Raw genomic sequence first — 27,134 nt, forward strand, 5'->3', positions numbered from 1 at the left:
CCTGTTTTCTTCTCCTTCTTTCCTGATCAGCACTGAACGCTTTTTCGGATCGTTGGATGAACTTGCTGGCTCTGCAGATAATGTACGAGAAAAACTCCAGCAGCTTGCTGAACTAAGAACAAGCCAGGACAGACATACTGCCCTCTCTTAGTCTGCATTGCCAAGTCTATACTCACCTCAAAGAACAATATTGCCTCTGGGTATTGGGCGGTCTCAACAGGTGCTCTGAATTTTTTCAAGAATCAGAACAGTACCTTGGAGAAATTCCACTAGGTTCAAGCTCCATCTTGAACCATTGGAACATTTTGGTTCTCCTTTGATGAGCAGCGAACCATTGGAGCATTTTGGTTCTCCTTGGATGAACCCAGTCACTTTGCCACACAGCCCTTAATTTTGAGTCGCAAGGTCATTACTGATCCCACGATTACTTGGTTTGTAGCTGACCTTTTTGGTACCTTAGTTATCCCAATGCTGTGGTTACTGCCATTGTTAGGAGAGAGGGAATTTCAATCATGGCATGATGGGACAAAATACAGCAAAGCAGGTCAAAACCTTCTTCTGTTTTTTTTTAAGATTGTTGGCTGGATGCTGACATCTCATTAATACCTTGTGGGGAAAGCTAGTGATTGTGTATGTTTGTTTTATCACTTGCTTTGGTGTGGTCACCTGCGGCTAAAAGTGGGCACTTCCAAGGCAGTTTCTGTAGGTCTTCACTCCTGTTTGAGTGAGACTGTGTTTTCATTTTGTCTTTGACTATTTGGTTGCCTGATTTGCAGTCACACTGCTGTTTGTGCATTTGTTGGCTTTTATTTTTGTGTGGTTGGAATGCTCCCCTTTTCCACCACTCCGTAGTTCTTTGCACCCCCTCCTCCTACAGGATACCTTATCCCGTCATACTGGTTAAAAGTCAGGTGCCACAGTATCATGACAGTGGGGAAGTCCTTCCAGCCTGTGATTATCTGAATTGAAAGCCAAGACATGCAGTATGAACAAACGATATATTGTGATGCTTGCCGTGTGCCAGATTATTCAACTTGACCTCTTTGCCTCACCACCTCTCTCTTGTTTTTCAACAGCACCACTATTCTTCCCTCCCCGACTGTTTCTCTCTGCCTGCATTGACAAACTCACCTTCTATCAGACTGCTACTCCTTCCCCTCCATCCCTCATCTCTATCCTGTCCTCTCCCACCCATTACTCCATTGCCTCCAATCCACCTGAAGAATCCATTTCTCCATCCCAAAGTTTGCCCCTCCACAATCAGAGGGCTCAGATCTGACATAACAGGTCTCTCTGTAGTTTGTCACTACTTCTGCAAATATTTTTTAGCCATCCCATTCATACAGTGGCAGTAGCTTTATCCATCAAAGTAGATCCAAGAAAGAAAAGAAAAAACACTTGTCCATTATCTTGAACGTTAGTTTCAATCAAAGCAAGTCCCACATCCTCACTTACTCTCCTCAAAAAACAATCGAGCAAATCCACTGATCTATGGGGATCAAAGATCATGATCTTTGATAAACCATTGGAATATGTTGTCCCTTGAACTTGTATGCCTCACAATCAGTAATGACCCCTCCTGGTCAGAACATATCTCCAAACAGGCTGGTGAAACCAGGTGCAGAATATCAGAATTTTGTGCTGGCCAAAATCCTTCCTTGGTTCTGCAGAAATTCTCGCAGTAGCATATAGAGTATTTGTTCAAAGCATAGTGGACTATTTTTCTTGTTTGTGGGCTATCGCACCTGCAACCCACCTCTCGCTCCTGGAAGGCCAAGGCTTTGCGAAGAGTTACCCACCGAGAGGCAATTACACGGGGCCCACTACTTTCTTACCATGGACTGGATGGTCCCCTTGCTCTTGTCAGCCATTTGTCCCCTTCATCTCTCCCTGGGTGAACACTATCCAACAGCCTCCTTCTTGTCAACCTCTCAGAGTCCATGCTTCTTGTTCACCTGCATTTTTTGCCTTCCTTTTCACCTTTGTAGCATAACCTTCCATTGTCTGTCTAATAATGTCCATCTCTCCCCTTCTTCAGGATTGTAGCTCTCTGCCGTAGCCTGCAATCATTTTAGTTGTTTACTTCCCATAAACCACTTTCTGGAGCCCACTTTGTCTTACTTTTTTGCTTTCATGTCCGACTGTTTGCTTATTACATTGTGTTGATCAAAACCCGTCCATCCTGTCATTTTGCTACACCATGATCCTCAACTTTGTATATTAAAAGAAAACAAAGTGCACGGTCAATTTCAAAGTTGTCTGCAAACTTGATTTGCGAAAATTGTCTACCAATCTCACTGGAATCGATGTGGATAAGAAGTTACCCGATTTAAGTCCATCTGAAACTGGGAATGGTGGGAACACAGTCGAGCAGGTTACAAAGAACAGACGATTTATTGGCAACTTCACCAGTCTTAAAGGACAACTGTTTGGACTGATATCTGGAAATCAAATATGGCTTCACCAAAATATTTGGCCAACGTGGCAAACTTTCGATCAGGTGGATATTTCATTCTGACATTCTGATCCACAGATCGATTTTCATCTTTTGAATTTTGAAAACATTTTCGTCCCACCGTGTGTTGCTGCAATTCATCGTTCCATCCACGACGGTCAAATGGATAGGATTGCAAACTTGTATCGGTTCTCTTTTGATATATAGGGAGTCGAAGATGGTTCATTAAAGTGTTCATAAGTTCCACCATACGTTTGACTACGTTGGTGTCATGGAGACCTTTTACCAATGATGTATTTATTATGCGTACACTATTAGGATGATTGCCCTCGTCCACTCTTTTTTTCTTTTTTTTTTTTTCCTTTCGTAGAAGTTTGCACATTTGGACTTGCGCCTTATTGTACCTTTGTTTCCTCTGAGGTTGGAGTGAGATGATGCAGTGATTTAGGGTTGAGATCAGTGTGCAACTGTCACCACATGCTGTTAATCCCTCACCGGTTGAGGTGTTGGGTGTGCTAAACAAGGTAACTTGGCAACTCGTCTCTCCATGAATCACTTGTATTATTCGTTTGATGATGATGATGTGAACTACCCTACGAGCATTAGTCATAAATGACTTCATTTAAAAGGTCACGAAGATGTATGGATATTAGATTTTACTTTCTTTGTACTTGTCCGAAACCAAAACTTTGTTTTTAATACTCGTGTTGGAGAACCTTGTGGGGTCGTTTTTGATCCTGAATGTGTTTTTTTTTGTTTTGTTTTTTTACTTTCAGCCTGTATATTTGCAAGTTTGTACTCTTGCATTATTTGGTATTTTAATCAACCAAATATCAAAAGAGCCTTTTGGGCCAGCCAAGCCATTTCACCAGTGCTATTAAACACATGACTTTTAATCTCGTGAATAGGAGACATTTGATGCAAGTGCACCAATTGGGCTTTCCTGTGATCTGCAGTGCTGGACTCTTGGTCACGTTGTTGGACTCTTTATATTCAGGTTTGAGGTTTTGTTTTCTTCCCAATTTCTACCTTTCCGTTTTTTTTTTGTATACCCCAACCCCACCATCATCCTTTATGGTGTGACACGCCCCTCCCCACCCCACACTACATTTTGTAGTGTTGCAGATTAAGCCATTAAGGTCATGAATATACATTGAATCATTTAAATGTGAACAAACTCTACTTTTATGCTGTAATACTCACGTTTCAGAAGTGACGGTAACTTGTTGAAGTTGTCATTTAACGTTTTGCATTCTCCTTTCCATACCAACGAACTCCCGTCAAATTATTTCTTGTTAAATCTTCATGTTTACGAACATCCCCCACTTCTTGAGTTTTCACGTTTCCCAACTTTCCTCCACTTGTTAAATATTCATTTCTGAACACCCCTCCAACTGTTGAATATTCATTTTCAAACATTCCCTTCTCATTACATCTTCCTGTTTCTCTGCTATATTGTATGGCAGTTCAATCTTTGGTATGCAATTGTTTTCAAATTATTTTTATTCAAAACACAACTTTACAGCTGGGAAACAAGTCGTAACTTGAGACCAGTTATTACCGCAACCTGGAATATTCATTTCATCATGTGAATTGTTTTTTTTTGGACTCAAACTTTATATTTGGCTGCTTTAGGATATAAAAGTACAATTAAAGGAATCTTATAAAACTGAAAAACCATTCAAACCAAACACCACCACATATTTTCCAATGCAGCCACCTTTAGATGTACAAACTATAACACCTTTGGGACTTTTATTATTTTGGAACTCAAATCAATTACTTTTCTCAGATGTTTCCCATAAGCCCCAGAGCAAAATGAAGGTTCTGAAACAAAAGCCCTGTAGGTACATTTGGAACCAACATTTTAAATTGTTTAAAAAATTTAATCTCAACTAAATTAAACAAACTTTTCATTTTGTTGGGAAACAAAAATATATATTGTACAAGTTGCTCATCATTAAATGTAAGGACATCTGATAAGTTTGTGCTTTAATATTCACGTTTCAGAAGTGAGAGTAACTTGTTGAAGTGGTCATTGAACATTTTGTATTCTCCTTTCGATACCAACAAACTCCCGTCACCCCGACCATTGGGTTATGTATGATGTTCCATAACCCAATGGTCGACTGAAGGTCATGTTGCGAATGTTTTCAGGAGCTGAAAATTTAACCTGCACAGGTCCCCCATTTTATTTTTGGGTGTGAGTCATGCCATGTTAGAATGGAAACGAGACAGCCAGTCACAAAAGGCTGGTACAAGTGTGATGTAATACTTTCTCGCTTGGAAATTAAATTTATTCTCTACGTCGGAAAGTCAAAATGTATTTGTAAACTCGATAAATGTTGGTTTCATTTTGAAACTGATCGCCTGACCCTATCACAGCGAAGTAGCATAATGAGGTTTTATTTTATTTTGTACAACTTGTCTGACATTTTATAATGCTTTGTAACAGTTTTAACCTTGCTGGAGTTCAAAACAATCCCTCTTTAGGAGGGTCTGGCTTATTGTAAACATCCAAGAGCAGACAGACAATGAAAGAGGCCAGACATGAGATCTAATGATTGTGATTAATCACACCAGTCCCATTGTATAGCTCAAAGTTGTTCCTCAAATTAAATGATTTGATTTGGAAAAAGCATCTCCGTGTGCATGTATAAAAAGTCTAAAATGATTTCTTTTTTAAAAAAACAAACAAAAAAACCCCTTCCTTCAGTTCGATTAACTCCGTATCTAAAGGCTTCCAGATACTCCGAAGGGTTACACCTAACCTTCATGCATATCAATAGTAAAATGATTCAAGTGCAAATGTTTACAAAAAGTACTTTCAGTCACAGTTTCTCCACAGGTATGGCACAGTGATTAAGTCTCCAATAATTTAGAGACAAATTTAAAGGCAATTGTAAATATTATTTCCTTGAACTTGTTTCTTGTTTAAGGTAGGCGACCAAATCTTCACGCTCGTTCCTCTTCCGAATACCAGGGAAAATCATCTTGGTTCCTGGAATGTATTTTCGAGGGTTCTCCAGGTACACCAGAAGCGTTTCTTCTGTCCAGGTCACACCTTACCATGGTGCAAAAGACAATCCGTAATGAACATTTTTTGTTTTTTTTACAAAGATTAGACATGTCGTCCTCCATGTGAAGGGGACCTTGGAACTTTTCTCACTCCAAGTCGTGAACGCAAATAAAGCAGACCCATTAGGAGGAACCAAGGACAAATTTGAACCCTGATAACAATGGAACTTAGACACAGTCAGAATGTTGAACTCACACAGAATGTCCGTGTCTCAAACAAACAAACCCCACACACCCACACGATCAAGATCAGGTTATTTAGACTTTTGTAAACCATCCATGATTAAAGTTGTAGCAAAAATTAACCTGAGCATGCACAATAGCAATGATGGGCCGAATGGCCTAATTTCCTTGTTTGAGGTCAGTTTCTTGAGGTCACCTCAGCCCATATGTCTTGGTTGAATAACGATTACTGTACCACATCATATACACTTAACTATAATTTTTTTACAAAGGGTTAAAATGGCTTTTTTCTTACAATTATGGAAGATATTGCTCCTTTATCACTTTTTTTTTTCATCATGTGCATCCATCTGAAGCGATGATGAATGTTTTTGTACATCCTGGTTGACTAATAATCATGTCATCAAACTTGACCTAGTTTCTCGACTGAAAATTTCAGTGGAATTGGGACAAAAAGTACCCTTTTTGAAAAATTCAGTTCATACACAAGGAGGTGAATAATTGAAGTATGATTAAGTATGTTAGTTTATATGTTTAAAAGCTCAGTAACCCCAACACGTGCCCATGGGGTCAACTGGTGGCCTGAATTGAGCAATCCGTAAGGGGAGTTTTGTTCCGTAATGATGTTTAGGACTCCACCATACCCCCATTAAAGCTCAGTTCACCCTAAAACTGTTTTGGTACACAGTTCAGTTCCCAAATATTTAGGAAAAACCATTTGTAATAAAAAAAAGAAAATCTTCAAAAGGGTCAATATTATGGACCCCCAATATCTCAAAAATCAATTTTGTGCCAAACCAAAATAAGGATTTTGGGGGTCTATAACTTCAAACATCGAAGAGATAAGCAATTTCTGGTGGTGGAATCTGAAAGCTCGGGCCAGAATTAGCTTAGAAACCAATTTTCAGCTTTCTATCTCAATTAGAACAGAAGATATGAGTCTTCAAAAACGTTAATAAAATGTGCAATTCACGAGTGCGAAAAAGGGGCGTGACCCCCATATTTTGAGGGGTTATAACTCGGAAACCATTGGAGATGTTGAGCCGAAACTTGGGATTCCGTTTTTTGGCATGAAGAGGTATTTTAAGAATTTTTTTTCCAGGCATATCTGAGGTATAGTATGGGAGGGTGCGTGAATTGAAATGGAATGACCCAGAAGAGGTTCTGGATGATGTTCAAGGGTGAGTGCAAGAGGTAGTGGTGCGCAGCACATTTGAAAGCTTGAAGTTAGGAGGATGCGACAAAGGGCAATGATTCCATAAGAATAAGGACAAATGAATGCAGGTGGGCAACCAGCCACAATTTTAGGAAGGTGAGCACTGAGCAGGTAAGGCTTTCTGGAGGAACGAGTGTGACCCGAGCTCTCTTGTCAAGGGAAGAGGTAGGAGATGGCATGAGGAGCATGGCCAGATGTAAGGTTGTGTAAAATAGAGCCCACCAATTGCCACCGACAGGAGAGATAGTCATTGAGAATCCAACCTCCTGTCTTCAGATTCTAATTGTGTGGAAGGCCTCGTTTTTAACTGCCTCAACAGGAGTAAGGTGGGAAGGAGTCTTAACTCAGACTGGAGAGGCATATTCCATTGACCTCTGTAGGAAAACCTAGCACACTGTGATGAGCTTGGTGCAGCTCAAGATTGCCTTAATGTTACAAAGAATGCCAAGATGGTGACAAGCCTTTGATGCTAGTTTGGAGATATGATCCTCCCTTGAAAGTATAGCTGCTAATTCCAGCACAATCCTAGTGGTCTGTGTTGGCAGAATAAGAGAATAAACTGGTTAAGAGTTATCCACCAGAAGTGATTACAAGGTTGTGCTGTTTCAGGATTTACACTTCATTAGAACCAGAGAGACTGGAAATAGGATGTGTTAAATATAAAAAGGTTCCAGCCGCCAGATCCTGAGGCCTTGGAGTTCCAGAGACTGCACCTCCTTCAATGGATGTTACTACAGTGTTAAATGCACTGTACTCAAATTTCTTGTGATGAAATGAGACGAGCAATATGCTGCAGATGACAGCTCGGCACACTGTCTCAAGGCATGACTATTGCTGCATGATAATCCTTGCCCTCCCTCAGCAAATGTAACCATAACCACTCCAGCAGAGATGGGTTGGGAAGTGGTAAATCATCCTCCTTACAGTTGAGACCACTCATACAAACAACCATCTCTTTGGCCCACTCAACAAACATCTTGGTATCATGAACTTTATGGTAAATGAAGATGTCAAAGCAAGTGTCCCAAAATGTCATGAGATAACTGCTTACTGTCCCAAAGACTTCTATGCAGATGACATCAAGGGGACAATTATGTTTGTGTATGAGGGGAATACTGTACTTTGAGAGATAAAGTTTCAACTTCCCATATGTTTAGATTTTTTTAGCAGCGTCTCGTGTAGCAAACGCTGCTCATAGAGAGCTTGGCGTTGTTTCTTCTGTGTTCTTCTTCTTGTGAAGACAAAACCTTTATATTAGGACTCGGCTCCTTTATATACAGTATCCGGATCTCCTTAAATACTGAGCACTTGTACACATCCTCGCATTGACAGTGCCTTTTGAGAGCGTCTATCATGAACTTTCAAATATATTCGGACATTTGCTTTAAAGTTTCGAAAAGTTCACGTTACTATTTAAATATTATTCCATTTAATATATTGTAATTTCGTAAATACATTATTTATTTTGTAAATACGTAAATACACTATGACGGGTCTCGCTATTGGCTTAATCAAGGCACGTGATGAAATATCGGACGTTGTTGTTTTTTTTTTTTAGCCGACAAAACCTTTAGGACGCTGCTCTTGGACACATTTGTCCTTGTTTTGTCTTATGTTTAATATTCTGATTCTACCCCGTGGGCAAAGTGGGAGTAACAATTGGTTTACTCTGTCTGTCTACAGATGTCAGTCTATGATGGAGGAACGACTTAATGCAATTGAATTATATATTTTGAACACTAAAACAAGAATTAGAATATGAACCTGCAATTTAGCAGTGTCTTTGCTCAGAATTTGGCAAATTGTACAGAATTTCATCCCAATTGTGCAGAGCAAGGCAATTTATTTCCTCTGCCTGTCTGCCAGTCAAACAAAATTGAAAATAATTTCAAACAGTATACTTGAAATTTTGAAGGATGTCATAAAGGACACAAACAACAGGCATGAAGAAGTAATTTAACGTGTTAAATAAGGTGGTGTAAAAGACGCTGCATCAATGGTTGTAAACTTCCAAAAAAAAAAAAATAATTTTCTACAGCTTTAACTTTTATTTTGATTAAATTATATATTTGAACACGAGAACACAAATCACCAGTTTAGTACTTCGACAAAATATGCCATCTCGACCAATCAAATTTGCAGCTCGCACTCTCAGCATTGGGGAATATTAACTCTCAGACAAAAATCGTGGTTCATAGGGAATCTAGATCGTGTATGCAAAGTAAGGGTTTAAAGACCCTTCCCGTGTCCTTTTTCTCACAAGACGTCGCAGGGTAAAGTGTTCTATTTTTTGGTTTTAATTTCTTGACCATGTACACATCATTTACCAATGCCAACCAAAACTTTTATATTGTGTGTTCTCTTTAAGGTGTGGTGCAGGTGTGTTCTTGTTTGCACAATCACGTACATTTGTCATGACATTTCACCTTGTATGTGTAATAATTTTCCACCTCGTTTGTTTTGTTACCGTTTCCATTTCATACCTTTTTCCTTGTTTGCTGGAGAGTACTTATAACCTTCAGCCCACCCTGTTTTCCGGCCAAACAGTCCCCACAGGTTGGGTCCAGTTTTATGTTTTCCTGAACGCAACACAAATGACATCATTTGAACTGAACACAAAACCTATATCCCTGGAGTCAAACTGTTAAAAATGAGCAAAATCAAATTTTAAAACACTTGTTTAACGATGACAAAGGTCACAAACTGTGAACAGTAGACAAACTACTTCTCAATCTAATACAATGGTGATCAATGCTTAGATAAATAGGAGAGAACACGTTACAGAATGGCGTGCATCAGATGAACCCCGAGACCACACAGAACCACCAATGAGAACAAGCAGAGCAAAACCAAAGTAAAGAAGAAGACGTCCTGCAGAGCTCGATACTTGCGAAATCCATAAAACAAATTTGACCTCAAAAATAATTGGTTGTTGTATTCAATGACCAAATCTAACTCCTCTTCAAATTTCAAGTTAATGGGATGAAAACCAAGGATTTTAGAAATCCCACCCAAGTTGTTGGCCTATGTTGACCTTTTGACCTCAAAAAACAATAGCCTTCTTTCTTATGCCAAACTCTACCACGGTGGTGATGTTTTGTGAAGATCAGTTTAAAATTGTGACCTGTAGGCAACTGAGAGACAAAGAGACAGAATAACACAATCGACTGACCAATATATTTGCAAAAATCTTCGGTTTTGCAAATAACACACAGGATGTCAATTATGTTCAATGTATTATGTATTACGTGGGGAGATTGTAGATGGGTTATATGTAGGGGGGGAGGAGGGAAGAGGGTTATATGTAGGGGGGGGGAAGGAGGAAATTCTGAAACTGCAGGAATTCAGTGCAGATCATCTTTAAACATAAAGTGAGGTTGAAACTTTGATGTTCCAAATGCTCACATGAAGCTCTTGACGAGTGACCAAGCACAAGATGTGCGTTTTGAGAGATGTCAACAAGAGGCCACAAGGACTGGAGATATTGACATCTGGAGAGAAACCACACAAACACCATGTTGAGGACCTACCTCCCCTATCCAGGGTGTGACACTGTGCGCATCTCTGGAGAAACACCTTCTTGCCCTTTTCTGCATTGGCCACTGAGAATTCTTCTGTTTCTCCAATCGCCATCAATGTCTGTCTGGGAGGAAAAAAAAACACACAATTCTGCACATTGTCTTCCTCACACCTGCAAGGATCGAAGACACGGCCCAGAAGAGACATCCGGCATTGCACACAGTGAATACGGAGGAATGAGAAGGACTGCATCTCGGGTTAAAAATGGACGTTATGGAGTCGAATCTGAAACTCCAACTGGTTATCAACAAAAACCCCAAACATGGCGAACAATCCGGATGAGTCACAGACCAATGTCCAAAATCAAAATGGCTATCTTGCCTCGTTTGGATCGTGCCAAGTATCCTGGATATTACTACAAATCAACAGCACCCTGGATACAGTATGTGAGCAACACATTTCATTCCTCCATACGTCTCCAGGTATGGATATTAGTCACACAGGTGAGGGTCAGTTCAAGTACACACACACACACACACACACACACACACACACACACACACACACACACACACACACACACACACACACACACACACACACACACACACACACACACACACACACACACACACACACACACGTACACGTACGTACACGTACACACACACACATATACACACACACACGTACACGTACACATACACACATATACACACACACACGTACACACACACACATATACACGTACACACACACGTACACACACACACGTACACACACACACATACACGTACACACACACGTACACACACACGTATACACACACGAATAAAGACGTAAACTCCACCGTGTTAAACAAGATTTTCACTTCCTGCGTCTGAGGGAAAGTCTAAAATCGAAGTCTAAACGAAAACGAGAGAAGCTTGTCCTGGGAAACGTTCACAGAACTTCCGCGACATAGTTTCGATTTTGGACTTTCTTAACTACTTCCGCATACGTCATTTTTTAAAAAAAACTTACGTTCTGCGTGTTTGCCGACATGGGGTTGTGTTCGTACCTTTAAAATACCGAGGTGTTATTAAAATATTAATTATTATTACTCTTCGACTTTTCATCCGAATTCTTCAACATCGAACAAACACGGAAAGGTCCTCCCAAAATGCACTGCGCGAGGTGCATTGATAAGCTCGGTCCGGAGCTCCTCCTTCATGACTCCATTTATTTATCTTTCCGTCACAAACACCGAAAACTCCTCCCAGAATGCACTGCGCGAGGTGCATTGATAAGCTCGGTCCGGAGCTCCTCCTTCTTGACTCCATTGATTTATCTTTCCGTCCCTCTTTCCTCGTACGTCGTCGCCGGTACGATTACACAATCAACCGGTTCATGGAAGTTATCACAAGAGGGTCAAGTAAAACTGAAAACGACGACCCAGACACCATTTGCTCTTCCCACGATATTTAAAACATTGTTTACATGTTGATCGCCATGCTGTTAAGCAGTGCCGAGCGCTCCGTTCCGTTGGAGAGTTTACTTGAGGCGCTTTGAATCAAGCAAGTTGAAATGAATGCGTGCGGAAAACCTTCGGAGTAAAAGGCTTTATTTCACGTGATTGAAGCCGTCTCTACAGACGCAAAAGGAATACATGTGCAGTCAATCACCGCAAAATATATCGGCAATTAGCCAGCATAAGCACGGAGTCCGGTATACTCTCAATTCTCACCATTCAACGAACACCAAGTGAACCACCGCCGTAAATGACAATGCCTCAGGGACAATCCCACCGACCGCGCGGCATCTCGGTTTTATCTGTCCCGTGTGCGAGCCGCGCGACACGTGATCGCGCGTCACTCCATCCTTTATTTCATCACACAAGTTCCATGTCGTACAGCGGATAAGCTCTCATATTTTACGAAATTGTGCATTTTATGAGAAAAGCATGAAATTTCTAGCATAGTTAGGTCATACCATAATGTTTATTTACTGATGTGGAGGTGAGTCAGATTTGACCTCTGAGGGGACAGTGAGAGGTCAAATCCAAGATGGCCGCCAGTCACCCGGGTCTAATGTTCAAACGTCCTTAATTTTGGAACCAGACTGCGCAGAAAAACATTTACGGTGCCATTTCCAACGAAATTGGGGATGCCCATTCATTTGGTGATAGCGAACGCAGTGAGCTTCATACTTAATGCGTGCACATGAGAGAATAGGAAGCAACAACAACAACACAATACCCCTGGCCATTCGGTATCCGTGTCGTTGGCTATGACCCTTTTGCTTCCGGTTTTTTTTTTTTTAAACACTGTGCGGTGTATAAACACGATTGGGTTTTATTTATATCTTGTGAATATTACTTAACGCGTGCACATGAGAGAAAAGGAAACAACAACACAATACTCTGGCAATTTGGAATCCGTGTCGTTGGCTATGACCCTTTTGCTTCCGTTTTTTTTTTTTTTTTGCTTCTGGTTTTTTTTTGTTTCCGGTTTTTGTCATGGGGAATAATGCATGCTGGGAGATAAAGGCATCGTTGGAGACATGAAAGACCCAAATAATATCAGACATGGTGTATATTTCCTCCACTGATTTTAATAAAGATATCTCCCGCATCATCAAAAAATAATTTTTAATCGTGATTTACGTTATTTGATCGCCGATCCCGAATCCAGGCCACTGATCTCTACCACTGGATTGGTCACAACGGCTCGTGCGTGAAGCCACCGGAAGTGCACTTTCCGCCATCTTGTCTCCCCCAAAAGAGGCGAACTGTCGTAACACGCAACGTTGAACCGGGCCCGGCCGATTTTGCAAAATATATTTCTTCAAATATATTTCAACTTCTGTCTCATATTTTAATGGATTTTGAAGTAAATTACAGTTCCTATTACTCAATCTAATTCCGGAAAAACCCCTTGGAGCTCCTTGGCAATTGTAAGGAGGCGATCAATGCATATTATGAGGCCCGACAACAGGGTTGGATCGGAAAACAAACATAGGCCTAACATCCAAGTTACATTAGGCTCCAGGTCACTTCATCAATAACAAAACAAAACTAAAGTCATGTTTTTTTTTATGTTATTTAAAATATGTTTTGTTATTTTAGGCAATTTTTTGTTATTCTACATTTCTTAATGTTTTCGGGGCAAGGTTGTAAACTACAAGATGTTGGATTGAAGGGCATTTTGAGACCAAAGTTCGCAGGTAAAAGTTAACCATGACGAGGCCAATAACTCCATACATCGCCTTTCAATGTCCAACACATCCTGAAACCTTATAAATATAATATCCTTCTCGTAAATAATATCATGTAGCTGTGTACTTTTCTCACAGGCACTGTGGGGTACCCCCCCATCTCAACACTCCTAGTGTGTTATACAATGTAAAGTTCAAAACATATTCAGGAGTTACGTGTTAAAAACTGAAAAATTACATCAATAAATGAAGAAGATGATGAGACTGCTTTCATTTTGCATACAAGAATGTTTTAGAATGTACAAACTTCAGGTTAAATCAACATTCCCCTACCATTTGGAGGAGTGGGGGAAGGAACCCCCCTTCCCCCCATCAGACTCTCCCCCTCAGTCACTTCCCTCCCTTACACCATGGATCCCTTCCATCCCACCTCTCTTTCTTCTCTTAATGTTGTCAACTTTATATGTACTCAGGGATCAGGACTCGGACCATGACTATTAATTGTTTACATCAATGATTTGGAGAGAGGGGTGAAGAGGTTTTCCAAATTTGCAGATGACACAAAGCTTGGAGGGAAGCTGGATAGCAGAGGGGGTGGTGATCAGATTCAGGAAAGTGTTCATACTCTCATAGATTGGGCAAAAGATTGGAGAATGTAATTTAACCTGAGCAAGTGTAAGGTGTTGGGGATGGGGAAGAAGTTCTTCCGAAGAACAATATAAATAGAGATTACAGGATACAAGGCGTAATGTTGGAGTGTGTCACATGGGGGAAGGATCTCGGGGTGGTAAGAGATATGGGAGGTAAGCAGGCAGCAAAATGTGAAATGTCAACGTTCCACGTCAGCGCACAGACGTAAAAGGTGATTAAACCACGCAAAGTGACATTCTCTCACGGTCACATGAGGTCTGTGATTTTCACAAGTTCATCACACCAACTAATAAAACTTTGCATGAGTTACAAGCAAAGTTTATTGTTTGCATTTGGAGATTTCTTACTGCCAGTCTGCTGTTTTCGTATTCGCTGCAGTGATGTTTTGGGGGAGACAAGATGGCGGAAAGTGAACTTCAAGGTGACTTCACTCCTCCGTATACAATCGCTGTGGACGTGACCAATCCAGTAATAGAGATCAGTGATCCAGGCCGAAGTAACCGGAAATTGCGTATACAGTTGTGAACAAGTTGAAGGCAAAGTCAGAAGCGAATGTAAGAAGAATACGACGCTCACTTCTAGTATTTATTTTTTTAGATGAGATCCTGTTCTAGGCGGTGTAGTTGTCGTTGTGAAGGTAATGTTGAGGAATTTTTTTTTTCAGATGAGATTCTGTTCTCGGCAGTTATCCCTGTGTCGTAAGAGGCGACCAGGGTTGCGTCAGGAAGAGCATCCGGCGTAAAACATGTGCCAAATCACTATGCGGATCATACGGATGATCCGCTGTGGCGACCCTGAACGGGAGCAGCGAAAGAAGAAGAAGAAGATTCTGTTCTCGGCAGTGCAGTTGTTGTTGTGAAGGTAATGTTGAGGTATAATGTTGAGGTTATATTTATTTTTTTAGATGAGATCCTGTTCTAGGCGGTGTTGTTGTTGTGAAGGTAATGTTGAGGAATTTTTTTTTTTAAGATGAGATTCTGTTCTCGGCGGTGTAGTTGTTGCGAAGGAAATGTTAAGATATAATGTTGAGGTAATATTTTTTTTTTTTAGATGAGATCCTGTTCTTAGCGGTGTAGTTGTCGTTGTAAAGGTAATGTTGAGGTAATATTAATTTTTTCAGATGAGATCCTGTTCTAGGCGGTGTAGTTGTTGTTGTGAAGGTAATGTTGAGGGAATTTTTTTTTTCAGATGAGATCCTGTTCTAGGCGGTGTAGTTGTTGTGAAGTAATGTTGAAGTAATATTTATTTTTTTAGATGAGATCCTGTTCTTGGCGGTGTAGTTGTCGTTGTAAAGGTAATGTTGAGGTAATATTTATTTTTTCAGATGAGATCCTGTTCTAGGCGGTGTAGTTGTTGTTCTGAAGGTAATGTTGAGGAATTTTTTTTCTCAGATGAGATTCTGTTCTTGGCGGTGTAGTTGTTGTTGTGAGGTAATGTTGAGGTATAATGTTGAGGTAATATTTATTTTTTCCAGATAAGATCCTGTTCTAGGCGGTGTAGTTGTTGTGAAGGTAATGTTGAGGAATTTTTTTTTTTCAGATGAGATTCTGTTCTCGGCGGTGTAGTTGTTGTGAAGGAAATGTTAAGATATAATGTTGAGGTAAGGCCAAAAAAAAAAAATGTTGCATTGGCGTAACCCGCCCGACCCTAAAAATTCCGCCGACCCTACGTTTTTTTTTTTGTTTTTTTGCTATCGAAAAATTTTGCCGACCCTATTTTATTGCTATTTTTGTTGTTTTGCTGTCGTTTTCAAGTATCTTGTTGATTGCGATCACGATCGCAAAAACCCGGAAGTGTTTCGGACAGAACCCGCCGACAAAAAGGGTGGTACTCGAGCCGGGGGAGATTTTGGGAGGGATTTATTAGGAAGAAAAAAAAAAAAAAAAAAAGATCCCGACCGACCTACCCTATTTTTCAGTGACCCGTTACACCAATGCAACATTTTTTTTTTTTGGCCTAATATTTATTTTTTTAGATGAGATCCTGTTCTTGGCAGTGTAGTTGTCGTTGTAAAGGTAATGTTGAGGTAATATTTATTTTTTCAGATGAGATCCTGTTCTTGGCGGTGTAGTTGTTGTGAAGGTAATGTTGAGGAATTTTTTTTCTCAGATGAGATTCTGTTCTCGGCGGTGTAGTTGTTGTTGTGAAGGTAAGGTTGAGGTATAATGTTGAGGTAATATTTATTTTTTTCAGATAAGATTCTGTTCTAGGCGGTGTAGTTGTTGTGAAGGTAATGTTGAGGATTTTTTTTTTTTTCAGATGAGATCCTGTTCTAGGCGGTGTAGTTGTTGTGAAGGTAATGTTGAAGTAATATTTATTTTTTTAGATGAGATCCTGTTCTCGGCGGTGTAGTTGTCGTTGTGAAGGTAATGTTGAGGTAATATTTATTTTTTCAGATGAGATCCTGTTCTAGGCGGTGTAGTTGTTGTTGTGAAGGTAATGTTGAGGAATAATGTTGAGGTAATATTTATTTTTTTCAGATAAGATCCTGTTCTAGGCGGTGTAGTTGTTGTGAAGGTGGTGTTGAGGAATTTTTTTTTTCAGATGAGATTCTGTTCTTGGCGGTGTAGTTGTTGTTGTGAAGGTAATGTTGAGGTAATATTTATTTTTTTTTGGATGAGATCCTGTTCTAGGTGGTGTAGTTGTTGTTGTGAAGGTAATGCTGAGGGATTTTTTTTTTCAGATGAGATCCTGTTCTCGGTGGTATTGTTGTTGTTGTGAAGGTAATGTTGAGGTAATATTAATTTTTCTCAGATGAGATTCTGTTCTCGGCGGTGTAGTTGTTGTTGTGAGGTAATGTTGAGGTATAATGTTGAGGTAATATTTATTTTTTCCAGATAAGATCCTGTTCTAGGCGTTGTAGTTGTTGTGAAGGTAATGTTGAGGAATTTTTTTTTTCAGATGAGATTATGTTCTCGGCGGTGTAGTTGTTGTGAAGGAAATGTTAAGATAAAATGTTGAGGTAAGGCCAAAAAAAAAAAAATGTTGCATTGGCGTAACCCGCCCGACCCTAAAAATTCCGCCGACCCTACGTTTTTTTTTTTGTTTTTTTGCTATCGAAAAATTTTGCCGACCCTATTTTATTGCTATTTTTGTTGTTTTGCTGTCGTTTTCAAGTATCTTGTTGATTGCGATCGCGATCGCAAAAACCCGGAAGTGTTTCGGACAGAACCCGCCGACAAAAAGGGTGGTACTCGAGCCGGGGGAGATTTTGGGAGGGATTTATTAGGAAGAAAAAAAAAAAAAAAAAAAAAAGATCCCGACCGACCTACCCTATTTTTCAGTGACCCGTTACGCCAATGCAACATTTTTTTTTTTGGCCTAATATTTATTTTTTTAGATGAGATCCTGTTCTTGGCAGTGTAGTTGTCGTTGTAAAGGTAATGTTGAGGTAATATTTATTTTTTCAGATGAGATCCTGTTCTAGGCGGTGTAGTTGTTGTGAAGGTAATGTTGAGGAATTTTTTTTTTTCAGATGAGATTCTGTTCTCGGCGGTGTAGTTGTTGTTGTGAAGGTAAGGTTGAGGTATAATGTTGAGGTAATATTTATTTTTTTCAGATAAGATTCTGTTCTAGGCAGTGTAGTTGTTGTGAAGGTAATGTTGAGGAATTTTTTTTTTTCAGATGAGATCCTGTTCTAGGCGGTGTAGTTGTTGTGAAGGTAATGTTGAAGTAATATTTATTTTTTTAGATGAGATCCTGTTCTCGGCGGTGTAGTTGTCGTTGTGAAGGTAATGTTGAGGTAATATTTATTTTTTCAGATGAGATCCTGTTCTAGGCGGTGTAGTTGTTGTTGTGAAGGTAATGTTGAGGAATAATGTTGAGGTAATATTTATTTTTTTCAGATAAGATCCTGTTCTAGGCGGTGTAGTTGTTGTGAAGGTGATGTTGAGGAATTTTTTTTTTTCAGATGAGATTCTGTTCTCGGCAGTGTCGTTGTTGTTGTGAAGGGAATGTTGAGGTAATATTAATTTTTTTGGATGAGATCCTGTTCGAGGCGGTGTAGTTGTTGTTGTGAAGGTAATGCTGAGGGATTTTTTTTTCAGATGAGATCCTGTTCTCAGTGGTATTGTTGTTGTTGTGAAGGTAATGTTGAGGTAATATTAATTTTTTTTTGGATGAGATCCTGTTCTAGGCGGTGTAGTTGTCGTTGTGAAGGTAATGTTGAGGATTTTTTTTTTAGATGAGATTCTGTTCTTGGCAGTGTAGTTGTTGTTGTGAAGGCAATGCTGAGGTATAATGTTGAGGTCATATTAATTTTTTTGATGAGATCCTGTTCTCGGCGGTGTAGTTGTTGTGAAGGTAATGTTGAGGATTATTTTTTTTTTCAGATGAGATTCTGTTCTCGGCAGTGTTGTTGTTGTTGTGAAGGTAATGTTGAGGTATAATGTTGAGGTAATATTTATTTTTTTCAGAAAAGATCCTGTTCTAGACGGTGTAGTTGTTGTGAAGGTAATGTTGAGGAATTTTTTTTTTCAGATGAGATTCTATTCTCGGCGGTGTAGTTGTTGTTGTGAAGGTAATGTTGAGGTATAATGTTGAGGTTATATATTTTTTTCAGATGAGATCCTGTTCTCGGCGGTGTAGTTGTTGTTGTGAAGGTAATGTTGAGGTAATATTTATTTTTTTTGGATGAGATCCTGTTCTAGGCGGTGTAGTTGTTGTTGTGAAGGTAATGCTGAGGGATTTTTTTTTCAGATGAGATCCTGTTCTCGGTGGTATTGTTGTTGTTGTGAAGGTAATGTTGAGGTAATATTAATTTTTTTTGGATGAGATCCTGTTCTAGGCGGTGTAGTTGTCGTTGTGAAGGTAATGTTGAGGATTTTTTTTTTTTTAGATGAGATACTGTTCTCGGCAGTGTAGTTCTTGTTGTGAAGGCAATGCTGAGGTATAATGTTGAGGTAATATTAATTTTTTTTGATGAGATCCTGTTCTCGGCGGTGTAGTTGTTGTGAAGGTAATGTTGAGGATTATTTATTTTTTCAGATGAGATTCTGTTCTCAGCAGTGTTGTTGTTGTTGTGAAGGTAATGTTGAGGTATAATGTTGAGGTAATATTTATTTTTTTCAGAAAAGATCCTGTTCTAGACGGTGTAGTTGTTGTGAAGGTAATGTTGAGGAATTTTTTTTTTCAGATGAGATTCTGTTCTCGGCGGTGTAGTTGTTGTTGTGAAGGTAATGTTGAGGTAATATTTATTTTTTTTGGATGAGATCCTGTTCTAGGCGGTGTAGTTGTTGTTGTGAAGGTAATGCTGAGGGATTTTTTTTTCAGATGAGATCCTGTTCTCGGTGGTATTGTTGTTGTGAAGGTAATGTTGAGGTAATATTAATTTTTTTTGGATGAGATCCTGTTCTAGGAGGTGTCGTTGTCGTTGTGAAGGTAATGTTGAGGATTTTTTTTTTTTAGATGAGATTCTGTTCTCGGCAGTGTAGTTGTTGTTGTGAAGGCAATGCTGAGGTATAATGTTGAGGTCATATTAATTTTTTTTGATGAGATCCTGTTCTAGGCGGTATAGTTGTTGTGAAGGTAATGTTGAGGATTTTTTTTTTTTCAGATGAGATTCTGTTCTTGGCAGTGTTGTTGTTGTTGTGAAGTTAATGTTGAGATATAATGTTGAGGTAATATTTATTTTTTTCAGAAAAGATCCTGTTCTAGACGGTGTAGTTGTTGTGAAGGTAATGTTGAGGAATTTTTTTTTTTCAGATGAGATTCTGTTCTCGGCGGTGTAGTTGTTGTTGTGAAGGTAATGTTGAGGTAATATTTATTTTTTTCAGATGAGATTCTGTTCTCGGCAGTGTTGTTGTTGTGAAGGTAATGTTGAGGTATAATGTTGAGGTAATATATTTTTTTCAGATGAGATCCTGTTCTTGGCGGTGTAGTTGTTGTTGTGAAGGTAATGTTGAGGTAATATTTATTTTTTTCAGATGAGATTCTGTTCTCGGCAGTGTTGTTGTTGTTGTGAAGGTAATGTTGAGGTTTAATGTTGAGGTAATATTTTTTTTCAGATGAGATTCTGTTCTCGGCGGTGTAGTTGTTGTTGTGAAGGTAATGTTGAGGTATAATGTTGAAGTAATATATTTTTTTCAGATGAGATCCTGTTCTCGGCGGTGTAGTTGTTGTTGTGAAGGTAATGTTGAGGTATAATGTTGAGGTAATATATTTTTTCAGATGAGATCCTGTTCTCGGCGGTGTAGTTGGCGTTGTGAAGGTAATGTTGAGGTATAATCTTGAGTTCACATTTATTTTTTTTAGATGAGATCCTGTTCTAGGCGATGTAGTTGTCATTGTGAAGGTAATGTTGAGGATTTTTTTTTTTCAGATGAGATCCTGTTCTCGGCGGTATAGTTGTTGTTGTGAAGATAATGTTGAGGTAATATTTATTTTTTTCGATGAGATCCTGTTCTCGGCGGAATAGTTGTTGTGAAGGTGATGTTGAGGTAATATTTATTTTGTTCGATGAGATCCTGTTCTCGGCAGTGGAGTTGTTGTTGTGAAGGTAATGTTGAGGATTTTTTTTTCAGATGAGATCCTGTTCTCGGTGGTATAGTTGTTGTGAAGGTAATGTTGAGGTAATATTTATTTTTTTTCGATGAGATCCTGTTCTAGGCGAAGTCGTTGTTGTTGTGAAGGTAATGTTGAGGTAATATTTATTTTTGTAGATGAGATCCTGTTCTAGGCGGTATAGTTGTTGTGAAGGTAATGTTGAGGTACAATGTTGAGGTAATATTTATTTTTTCAGATGACATCCTGTTCGAGGCGGTGTAGTTGTTGTTGTGAAGGTAATGTTGAGGTAATATTTATTTTTGTAGATGAGATCCTGTTCTAGGCGGTATAGTTGTTGTGAAGGTAATGTTGAGGTACAATGTTGAGGTGATATTTATTTTTTCAGATGAGATCCTGTTCGAGGCGGTGTAGTTGTTGTTGTGAAGGTAATGTTGAGGTAATATTTATTTTTGTAGATGAGATCCTGTCCTCGGCAGTGTAGTTGTTGTTGTGAAGGTAATGTTTAGGTAATATTTATTTTTTCATAGCAAAAAGACTTTAATTTGATATATTTAAGAAGCGAATGTAAGAAGAATTCTACGTTCACTTCTAGGCTTTACCTATCCCATATTACCTTGAGAATGTCAGAATTCAGCGAAATTAATTTAGGTCAAGGTCAGGGTCAAAATTTATCAAAAAATAAGCAATCAGTTGAAATTTGCAAATGAATACTGAGTGGTGTCATTCATTGTGGCGAATTTAGTTATTTAGCCCCTCAGAGGGTGTGCTTGAGGCGGATGTGGTGGTTATGTATTGTATATATATCCATGCTTGGACTAGTTGGGTATAGATGCATTATCTGTAGAGTTCTATGTTTTGCTGACCCTTACCAATAAAGATATCCTGTATATTGACATGTATCTAAGAAGATAGCCTTGATGTAAAATGTGGTATGGTAGTTGGTGCTTTCATTGTGTTCTAATTTGAAACGTCTCCACTCAGTCCCAAAAGCAGACAAGGGGAAAGATAAAATAAAAGAAAATCCCCCCTTTATGCCAGCACTCAGCTTTGCATCCAGAGATGACCTGTCGGAGTCTGGTAATCGTCAAGTGACATCGCTCAAGTGACTGTGCTCGGCGCAGCTCGCAGCACTAAAGAGTGACTGTGGTCTCTTTGAGGCTGTACATCTCCTGTCAAACACGAGACAGAGACATGGACAATTTCTTCTCCCATGAAAACCAGGCAGCCCCGCCAACTGTGTCAACTGGAGGGAAAATTTGGATTGGGGTGAAATCAGATCGACTTCGCTGCCTGGAATCAGATCTGCTCAAAAAGAATAGTGTGCCTATGGCTGATGCAACAATTCTTGATGGTGCAGCTGTGGTTCAAATGCTAAATCCGGGAACATCAAGAACATTTCAAGAGTATGGAGAAAGAGTGTTTGCACCATACATCTCTGCTCAACTTGAGAAAAGCGGCCGCATCAACCTTGTCTGGGATGTGTACCAACCCGCCAGCCTCAAAGCCTCAACAAGACAGAAGACGGAAAAGGACACCAAGAAAAGAGTGGCTCCTTCTACTGTGATGCCAAAGAACTGGAAGGACTTCCTTCGATGCGATGATAACAAAACCGAATTGTTTGCTTTCCTGTCACGTGTCGTTGTTCATCTTCCTCTAGCAGATGGCAAGGAACTGTATGCAACAGATGGAAGTGGAGTCCTTTGCTCTCCGGCTGCATCATACTTGGCCTGCCTTGCCCCATGTTCGCAGGACGACACTCGTCTACTTCTGCATGTGGCAGATGCTGTGCAAAAGGGGTGTAAGAAGGTGACCATACGTACCGTTGATACTGATGTGGTAGTACTGGCTGTAGCTTCATTCAGCAAGACAGCTCCTAATGAGCTGTAGGTTGCCCTTGGTGTCAGGTCAAGCTTTCGTTACATAGCTGTTCACGAAATGGTTGCCACAATGAATCCAACACAGTGTCCGACTCTCCCAGTCCTTCACGCTTTCACCAGGTGTGACTGTATCTGCATTTGCTGGCAGAGGAAAGAAGACTGCCTGGGAAACTTGGAAGTCTTTCCCAGAGGTGAATGATGCTTTCAATGAACTCCTATGCATGCCAAGTGAGGTCAGTGAAGGATCAATGTTACTGCTAGAGCGATTTGTGGTGCTAATGTACGACCGAACCAGTGAGAGCACGGAAGTGAATCATGCCAGGAAACAGCTCTTCACACAGAAGTCTAGAACTCCAGAGAACATTCCTCCAACCCAGGCAGCACTCAAACAGCACATCAAGTGCACTTGCTCCCAGGCCAACTGTTGGAACCAGGCATTGGTCCTGGATCCAGAGATGCCAGAGCCATCTGACTGGGGCTGGACAAAGGAAACAACTGGGTGGCAGTCGCTTTGGACCACTCTCCCCGAAGCATCAAAATCGTTCCATGAATTGATCCGCTGTCGCTATGAGAAAGGATGCACTGGACGGTGCAAGTGTGCCAAAGCTGCGCTCAAGTGCACTGCACTGTGCTTCTGGCTGGAGGCGGTTAGATTTTGATCACCACCATTACCATCATCATCATTGCTATTAATAACGTATTAAATAGACCAGCAGCATGGGACTATTCTGTTAATTTTTTTGTATTATTATCCCTATAGTGTCAAAATGGAAGCGAAGTTTCGCTATATTGCATAGGTCCAATCCATTGTCTTTACCAAAAGAATGTCCAAAAGTTTTTAACGTAATTTGACCTTGATCGAAATGCATTTCCTTGGCTCCTGGCGATCTTAAAAGTATCACCAAACAAATGGCCATTCCAAACTTAGTTGGAAATGACACCTTAAATGTTTTTTTTACACTGTTTAGTTCCAAAATTAAACGCGTTTGAACATTAGACCCGGTGGACTGGTGGCCATCTTGGATTTGACCTCTCACGGTCCTCAGAGATCAAATCTGACTTCCCTCCACATCTGAAAATAAACCTTATGGTATTCACCAACTATGTCAGAAAATTCATGCTTTTTCATAAAACACAATTATTGTGCTTATCCACTGTACTACCAGTACTATAACCTATAATGGCGAGCATCATTTGATACCAAAAAAATTCCAAAAGTCAGTACTCAAGTCCTGCATATTGGTGTATGGTCATTGTTGAATTCACTAAAATGTAGTGCAAGAAATACCCAAGTCCATAATGTTTGAGCAAGAAGTTCCTAAGTCCATGACTATCCAATCAAAATGCTAGGATGTGTCACATGACAAGCTGTGAAAATGGTGACCATGGAGGCTGGACAGCATGGTGTGAATGAGGATAACCCTGATAACAGGCATGACAGGGGCAAAAAATGTAAAAGAAACCCTGGAGACTGGGCTAGAAAGAGAATGAAGGATGCCAAAGCATCAGGTATGTAGTTTCTATGCATGATACTTTGCTGGTACTGAAAAAGGCACTACATTCGTTATGCAGTTTTATGAGGGCTCAAAAGCTGATGTGGCAGTGCAGTGCAATGCTGTGCTGACCCAGATTCCCCATGGATTGGATGTATGTACACTGTACAGCCCCATAAGACGTAGCAAAAATGACTGTTTGGCAATCAAAAATGAGCAATAAAGGGCTTTGTGTGTTCAAAGTACCTAAGTCCAGGTATTTAGCCACAAAAAGTACTTGAGTCCAAAACTAATTTTCTCGTTTTCTTCGTAACAAAGGATTATTTTTCCACAAAATTGGGGTTGTCTGCTCTGTATAGCCCCTGGAACCAGCAACAGGCTCTATAGTATGCCACCTTAAAAAAAAGTATCTGTAGCATGTTTTGAAAACTTTGATCCTCAATATCTCAAAAGTGTTATTTTGTGACTAAAGTACTTCTTGCACTCAGGTCTTCATTTGGTATTACTCAGCTGGTGTTGGAATCGCCGACCTCGCAGATGCTTCAACCATTGCACACATCGATGGAGTTCTTCGCGCGACCATTCTCCTCCTCACACGGGGTATGCGTCACACTTCATCGGCCAAGTTTGCACTCCATTTTAATCACAGCTTTTACACAAAATTCAATCGAAGCACATTCGCTATTGCTCATTTCAGTGCAGAATGTGCTTCTCTTCCTCGAACTTGAACAATAAACTGCACCGTTAACAGCAGAAGTAAACGTTAACGTCATATATATATATATAAAAGTGTAAAATCAGTTTACCTCTGGAGAAAAGGAAATGTATGTATATATATATATATATATATATATATATATATATATATATATATATATATATATATATATATATATATATATATATATATATATATGGCGAAATAAAGGTTCACAGGTGTGAAAGTACAAATGTCAAACTATTATAAATCACAAATTTCCAATTGTGGATATCACAATCGATTATACAATCACATTGTTCGGGATAACAAAAGTGGGTAAATTGCCTTAACGGCACATCTTAAACAGGGAATGTTTAAGATTAGTTTATAAAATAAAGTGAAATGCAATGATTGTCATTACACATCAAGTGACTGAGCATCCAGTAAAACGGCTTCACTTCCAAAAAAGGAGGAACAGGTGGGTCGGAAACCGCTCAAACCACAAAACAGGAAAAGTCTCCTTTTACAGTACACATTGTGGGATTATTGCAGGGACTCTCACGCAGTGTGACCACTCATTTTCATAAATGCCAAGGTGAGCCAATGAAAAAAGCCAAGAATTCACAAGGTTTAGGAAAAGCGATAAGAGAAAACCTATACGCCAAGAAAACTTATGGAAAACCAAGACGCCAAGGTGAACAACGACGAGCTAAGATCTTGTGAAAAAAGCCAAGGAGTGGTCACACTGTTCTCACGATGGATGGGATGGCATCACTGTGTTGATCAACATGGCCTCCTCTATTGCCACTCTCCTCCATAATCATTTCCCTCCCCACAAACAACTCCTTCACTCTCTATCACCTCCTCTCCTACCCCCTACCCCCAAAAACCCGATTCCCTCATCCTCCACCCCCCCCAAACCCCCTTCACTCCTCCTTCCCCCCCAATTCCCCTTCCCTCCTTCTACCCCCCAACCCTCTTCCTCCCTCCTCCTCACCCCCAAACCCTCTACCCTCCTCCTCCTCCCCCCAAACCCTCTTCCACCCTCCTCCTCCCCCCAAACCCTCTTCCATCCTCCTCCCCTCCAAACCCTCTTCACTCCTCCTCCTCCTCCTCCCTTTCCCAAACCATCTTCCCTCCTCCTCCCTTCCCAAACCCTCTTTCCTCCTCCTCCCTTCCCCAAACCATCTTCCCTCCTCCTCAAACCCCCAAACCCCTTCCCTTCTCCTCCACCCCCAAACCCTCTTCCCTCCTCCCCCACCCCTCCAAACCCCCTTCCCTCCTCCCCCACCCCTCCAAACCCCCTTCCTCCTCCTCCTCCACCCCTCCAAACCCCCTTCCCTCCTCCTCCTCCACCCCTCCAAACCCCCTTCCCTCCTCCTCCTCCACCCTTCCAAACCCCCTTCCCTCCTCCTCCTCCTCCACCCCTCCAAACCCCCTTCCCTCCTCCTCCTCCTCCACCCCTCCAAACCCCCTTCCCTCCTCCTCCTCCTCCACCCCTCCAAACCCCCTTCCTCCTCCTCCTCCACCCCTCCAAACCCCTTCCCTCCTCCTCCTCCACCCCTCCAAACCCCTTCCCTCCTCCTCCTCCTCCACCCCTCCAAACCCCCTTCCCTCCTCCTCCTCCACCCCTCCAAACCCCCTTCCCTCCTCCTCCTCCACCCCTCCAAACCCCCTTCCCTCCTCCTCCTCCACCCCTCCAAACCCCTTCCCTCCTCCTCCTCCACCCCTCCAAACCCCCTTCCCTCCTCCTCCTCCACCCCTCCAAACCCCCTTCCCTCCTCCTCCTCCACCCCTCCAAACCCCCTTCCCTCCTCCTCCTCCACCCCTCCAAACCCCCTTCCCTCCTCCTCCTCCACCCCTCCAAACCCCTTCCCTCCTCCTCCTCCACCCCTCCAAACCCCCTTCCCTCCTCCTCCTCCACCCCTCCAAACCCCTTCCCTCCTCCTCCTCCACCCCTCCAAACCCCTTCCCTCCTCCTCCTCCACCCCTCCAAACCCCCTTCCCTCCTCCTCCTCCACCCCTCCAAACCCCCTTCCCTCCTCCTCCTCCACCCCTCCAAACCCCCTTCCCTCCTCCTCCTCCACCCCTCCAAACCCCTTCCCTCCTCCTCCTCCACCCCTCCAAACCCCCTTCCCTCCTCCTCCTCCACCCCTCCAAACCCCCTTCCCTCCTCCTCCTCCACCCCTCCAAACCCCCTTCCCTCCTCCTCCTCCTCCACCCCTCCAAACCCCCTTCCCTCCTCCTCCTCCACCCCTCCAAA

The 27,134-nt window shown here is 41.0% G+C and overlaps 3 protein-coding genes across 17 annotated transcripts in view; 2 read left to right on the forward strand and 1 right to left on the reverse strand.

Annotated features, from left to right (window-relative positions):
* SESTD1 (SEC14 and spectrin domain containing 1) overlaps positions 1-3,351 on the forward strand; it is a 37,911-nt gene extending 34,560 nt beyond the window's left edge. For all 6 annotated transcript variants that reach the window (XM_085874063.1, XM_085874060.1, XM_085874061.1 and 3 more), the window contains one exon: positions 31-3,351. In XM_085874063.1, coding sequence (XP_085730189.1) covers positions 31-151 — 121 coding nt within the window. In that variant the 3' untranslated portion in view covers positions 152-3,351. The remainder of the gene's footprint in view (positions 1-30) is intronic.
* Positions 3,352-3,940: 589 nt separating this feature from the next.
* On the reverse strand, positions 3,941-14,663 carry LOC147030227 (cytochrome c, testis-specific-like). 10 transcript variants are annotated; one of them, XM_085874091.1, is made up of 4 exons: positions 14,645-14,663; positions 10,463-10,575; positions 9,416-9,511; positions 3,941-5,519 (listed from the first exon to the last, which is right to left on the reverse strand). In XM_085874091.1, exons 2-4 carry the CDS (start codon positions 10,563-10,565, stop codon positions 5,365-5,367), a joined length of 354 nt encoding a protein of 117 aa, XP_085730217.1. In that variant the 5' UTR covers positions 10,566-10,575; positions 14,645-14,663; the 3' UTR covers positions 3,941-5,364. The 10 variants fall into 10 exon arrangements, with proteins under 10 accessions (XP_085730217.1, XP_085730215.1, XP_085730207.1 ...); XM_085874089.1 differs by lacking the exon at positions 14,645-14,663 and adding an exon at positions 11,512-11,643; XM_085874081.1 differs by lacking the exon at positions 14,645-14,663 and adding an exon at positions 11,475-11,615.
* Positions 14,664-14,728: 65 nt separating this feature from the next.
* LOC147030228 (leucine-rich repeat-containing protein 3-like) overlaps positions 14,729-27,134 on the forward strand; it is a 51,270-nt gene continuing 38,864 nt past the window's right edge. The window contains exons 1-3 of the mRNA XM_085874074.1: positions 14,729-14,851; positions 14,962-15,158; positions 24,660-24,771. The gene's annotated coding sequence lies outside the window, so the exon portion shown is untranslated. The remainder of the gene's footprint in view (positions 14,852-14,961; positions 15,159-24,659; positions 24,772-27,134) is intronic.

Source organism: Eptatretus burgeri, chromosome 3 (assembly GCF_056783735.1).
Source record: "Eptatretus burgeri isolate ZD-2024b chromosome 3, Ebu_testis_v1, whole genome shotgun sequence".
Taxonomy (NCBI): domain Eukaryota; kingdom Metazoa; phylum Chordata; class Myxini; order Myxiniformes; family Myxinidae; genus Eptatretus; species Eptatretus burgeri.

Excerpts from the sequence above, each read along its gene's own strand:
- LOC147030227 (XM_085874081.1), bottom strand. The coding sequence starts at position 11,569 with ATGAAAAGTCGAAGAGTAATAATAATTAATATTTTAATAACACCTCGG. Across the intron at positions 10,576-11,474 it reads TGTCGGCAAACACGCAGAAC|ACAGACATTGATGGCGATTG; the intron begins GTAAGTTTTTTT and ends TTTTCCTCCCAG. Across the intron at positions 9,512-10,462 it reads TCACACCCTGGATAGGGGAG|GAAAACATAAAACTGGACCC; the intron begins GTAGGTCCTCAA and ends TGTTGCGTTCAG.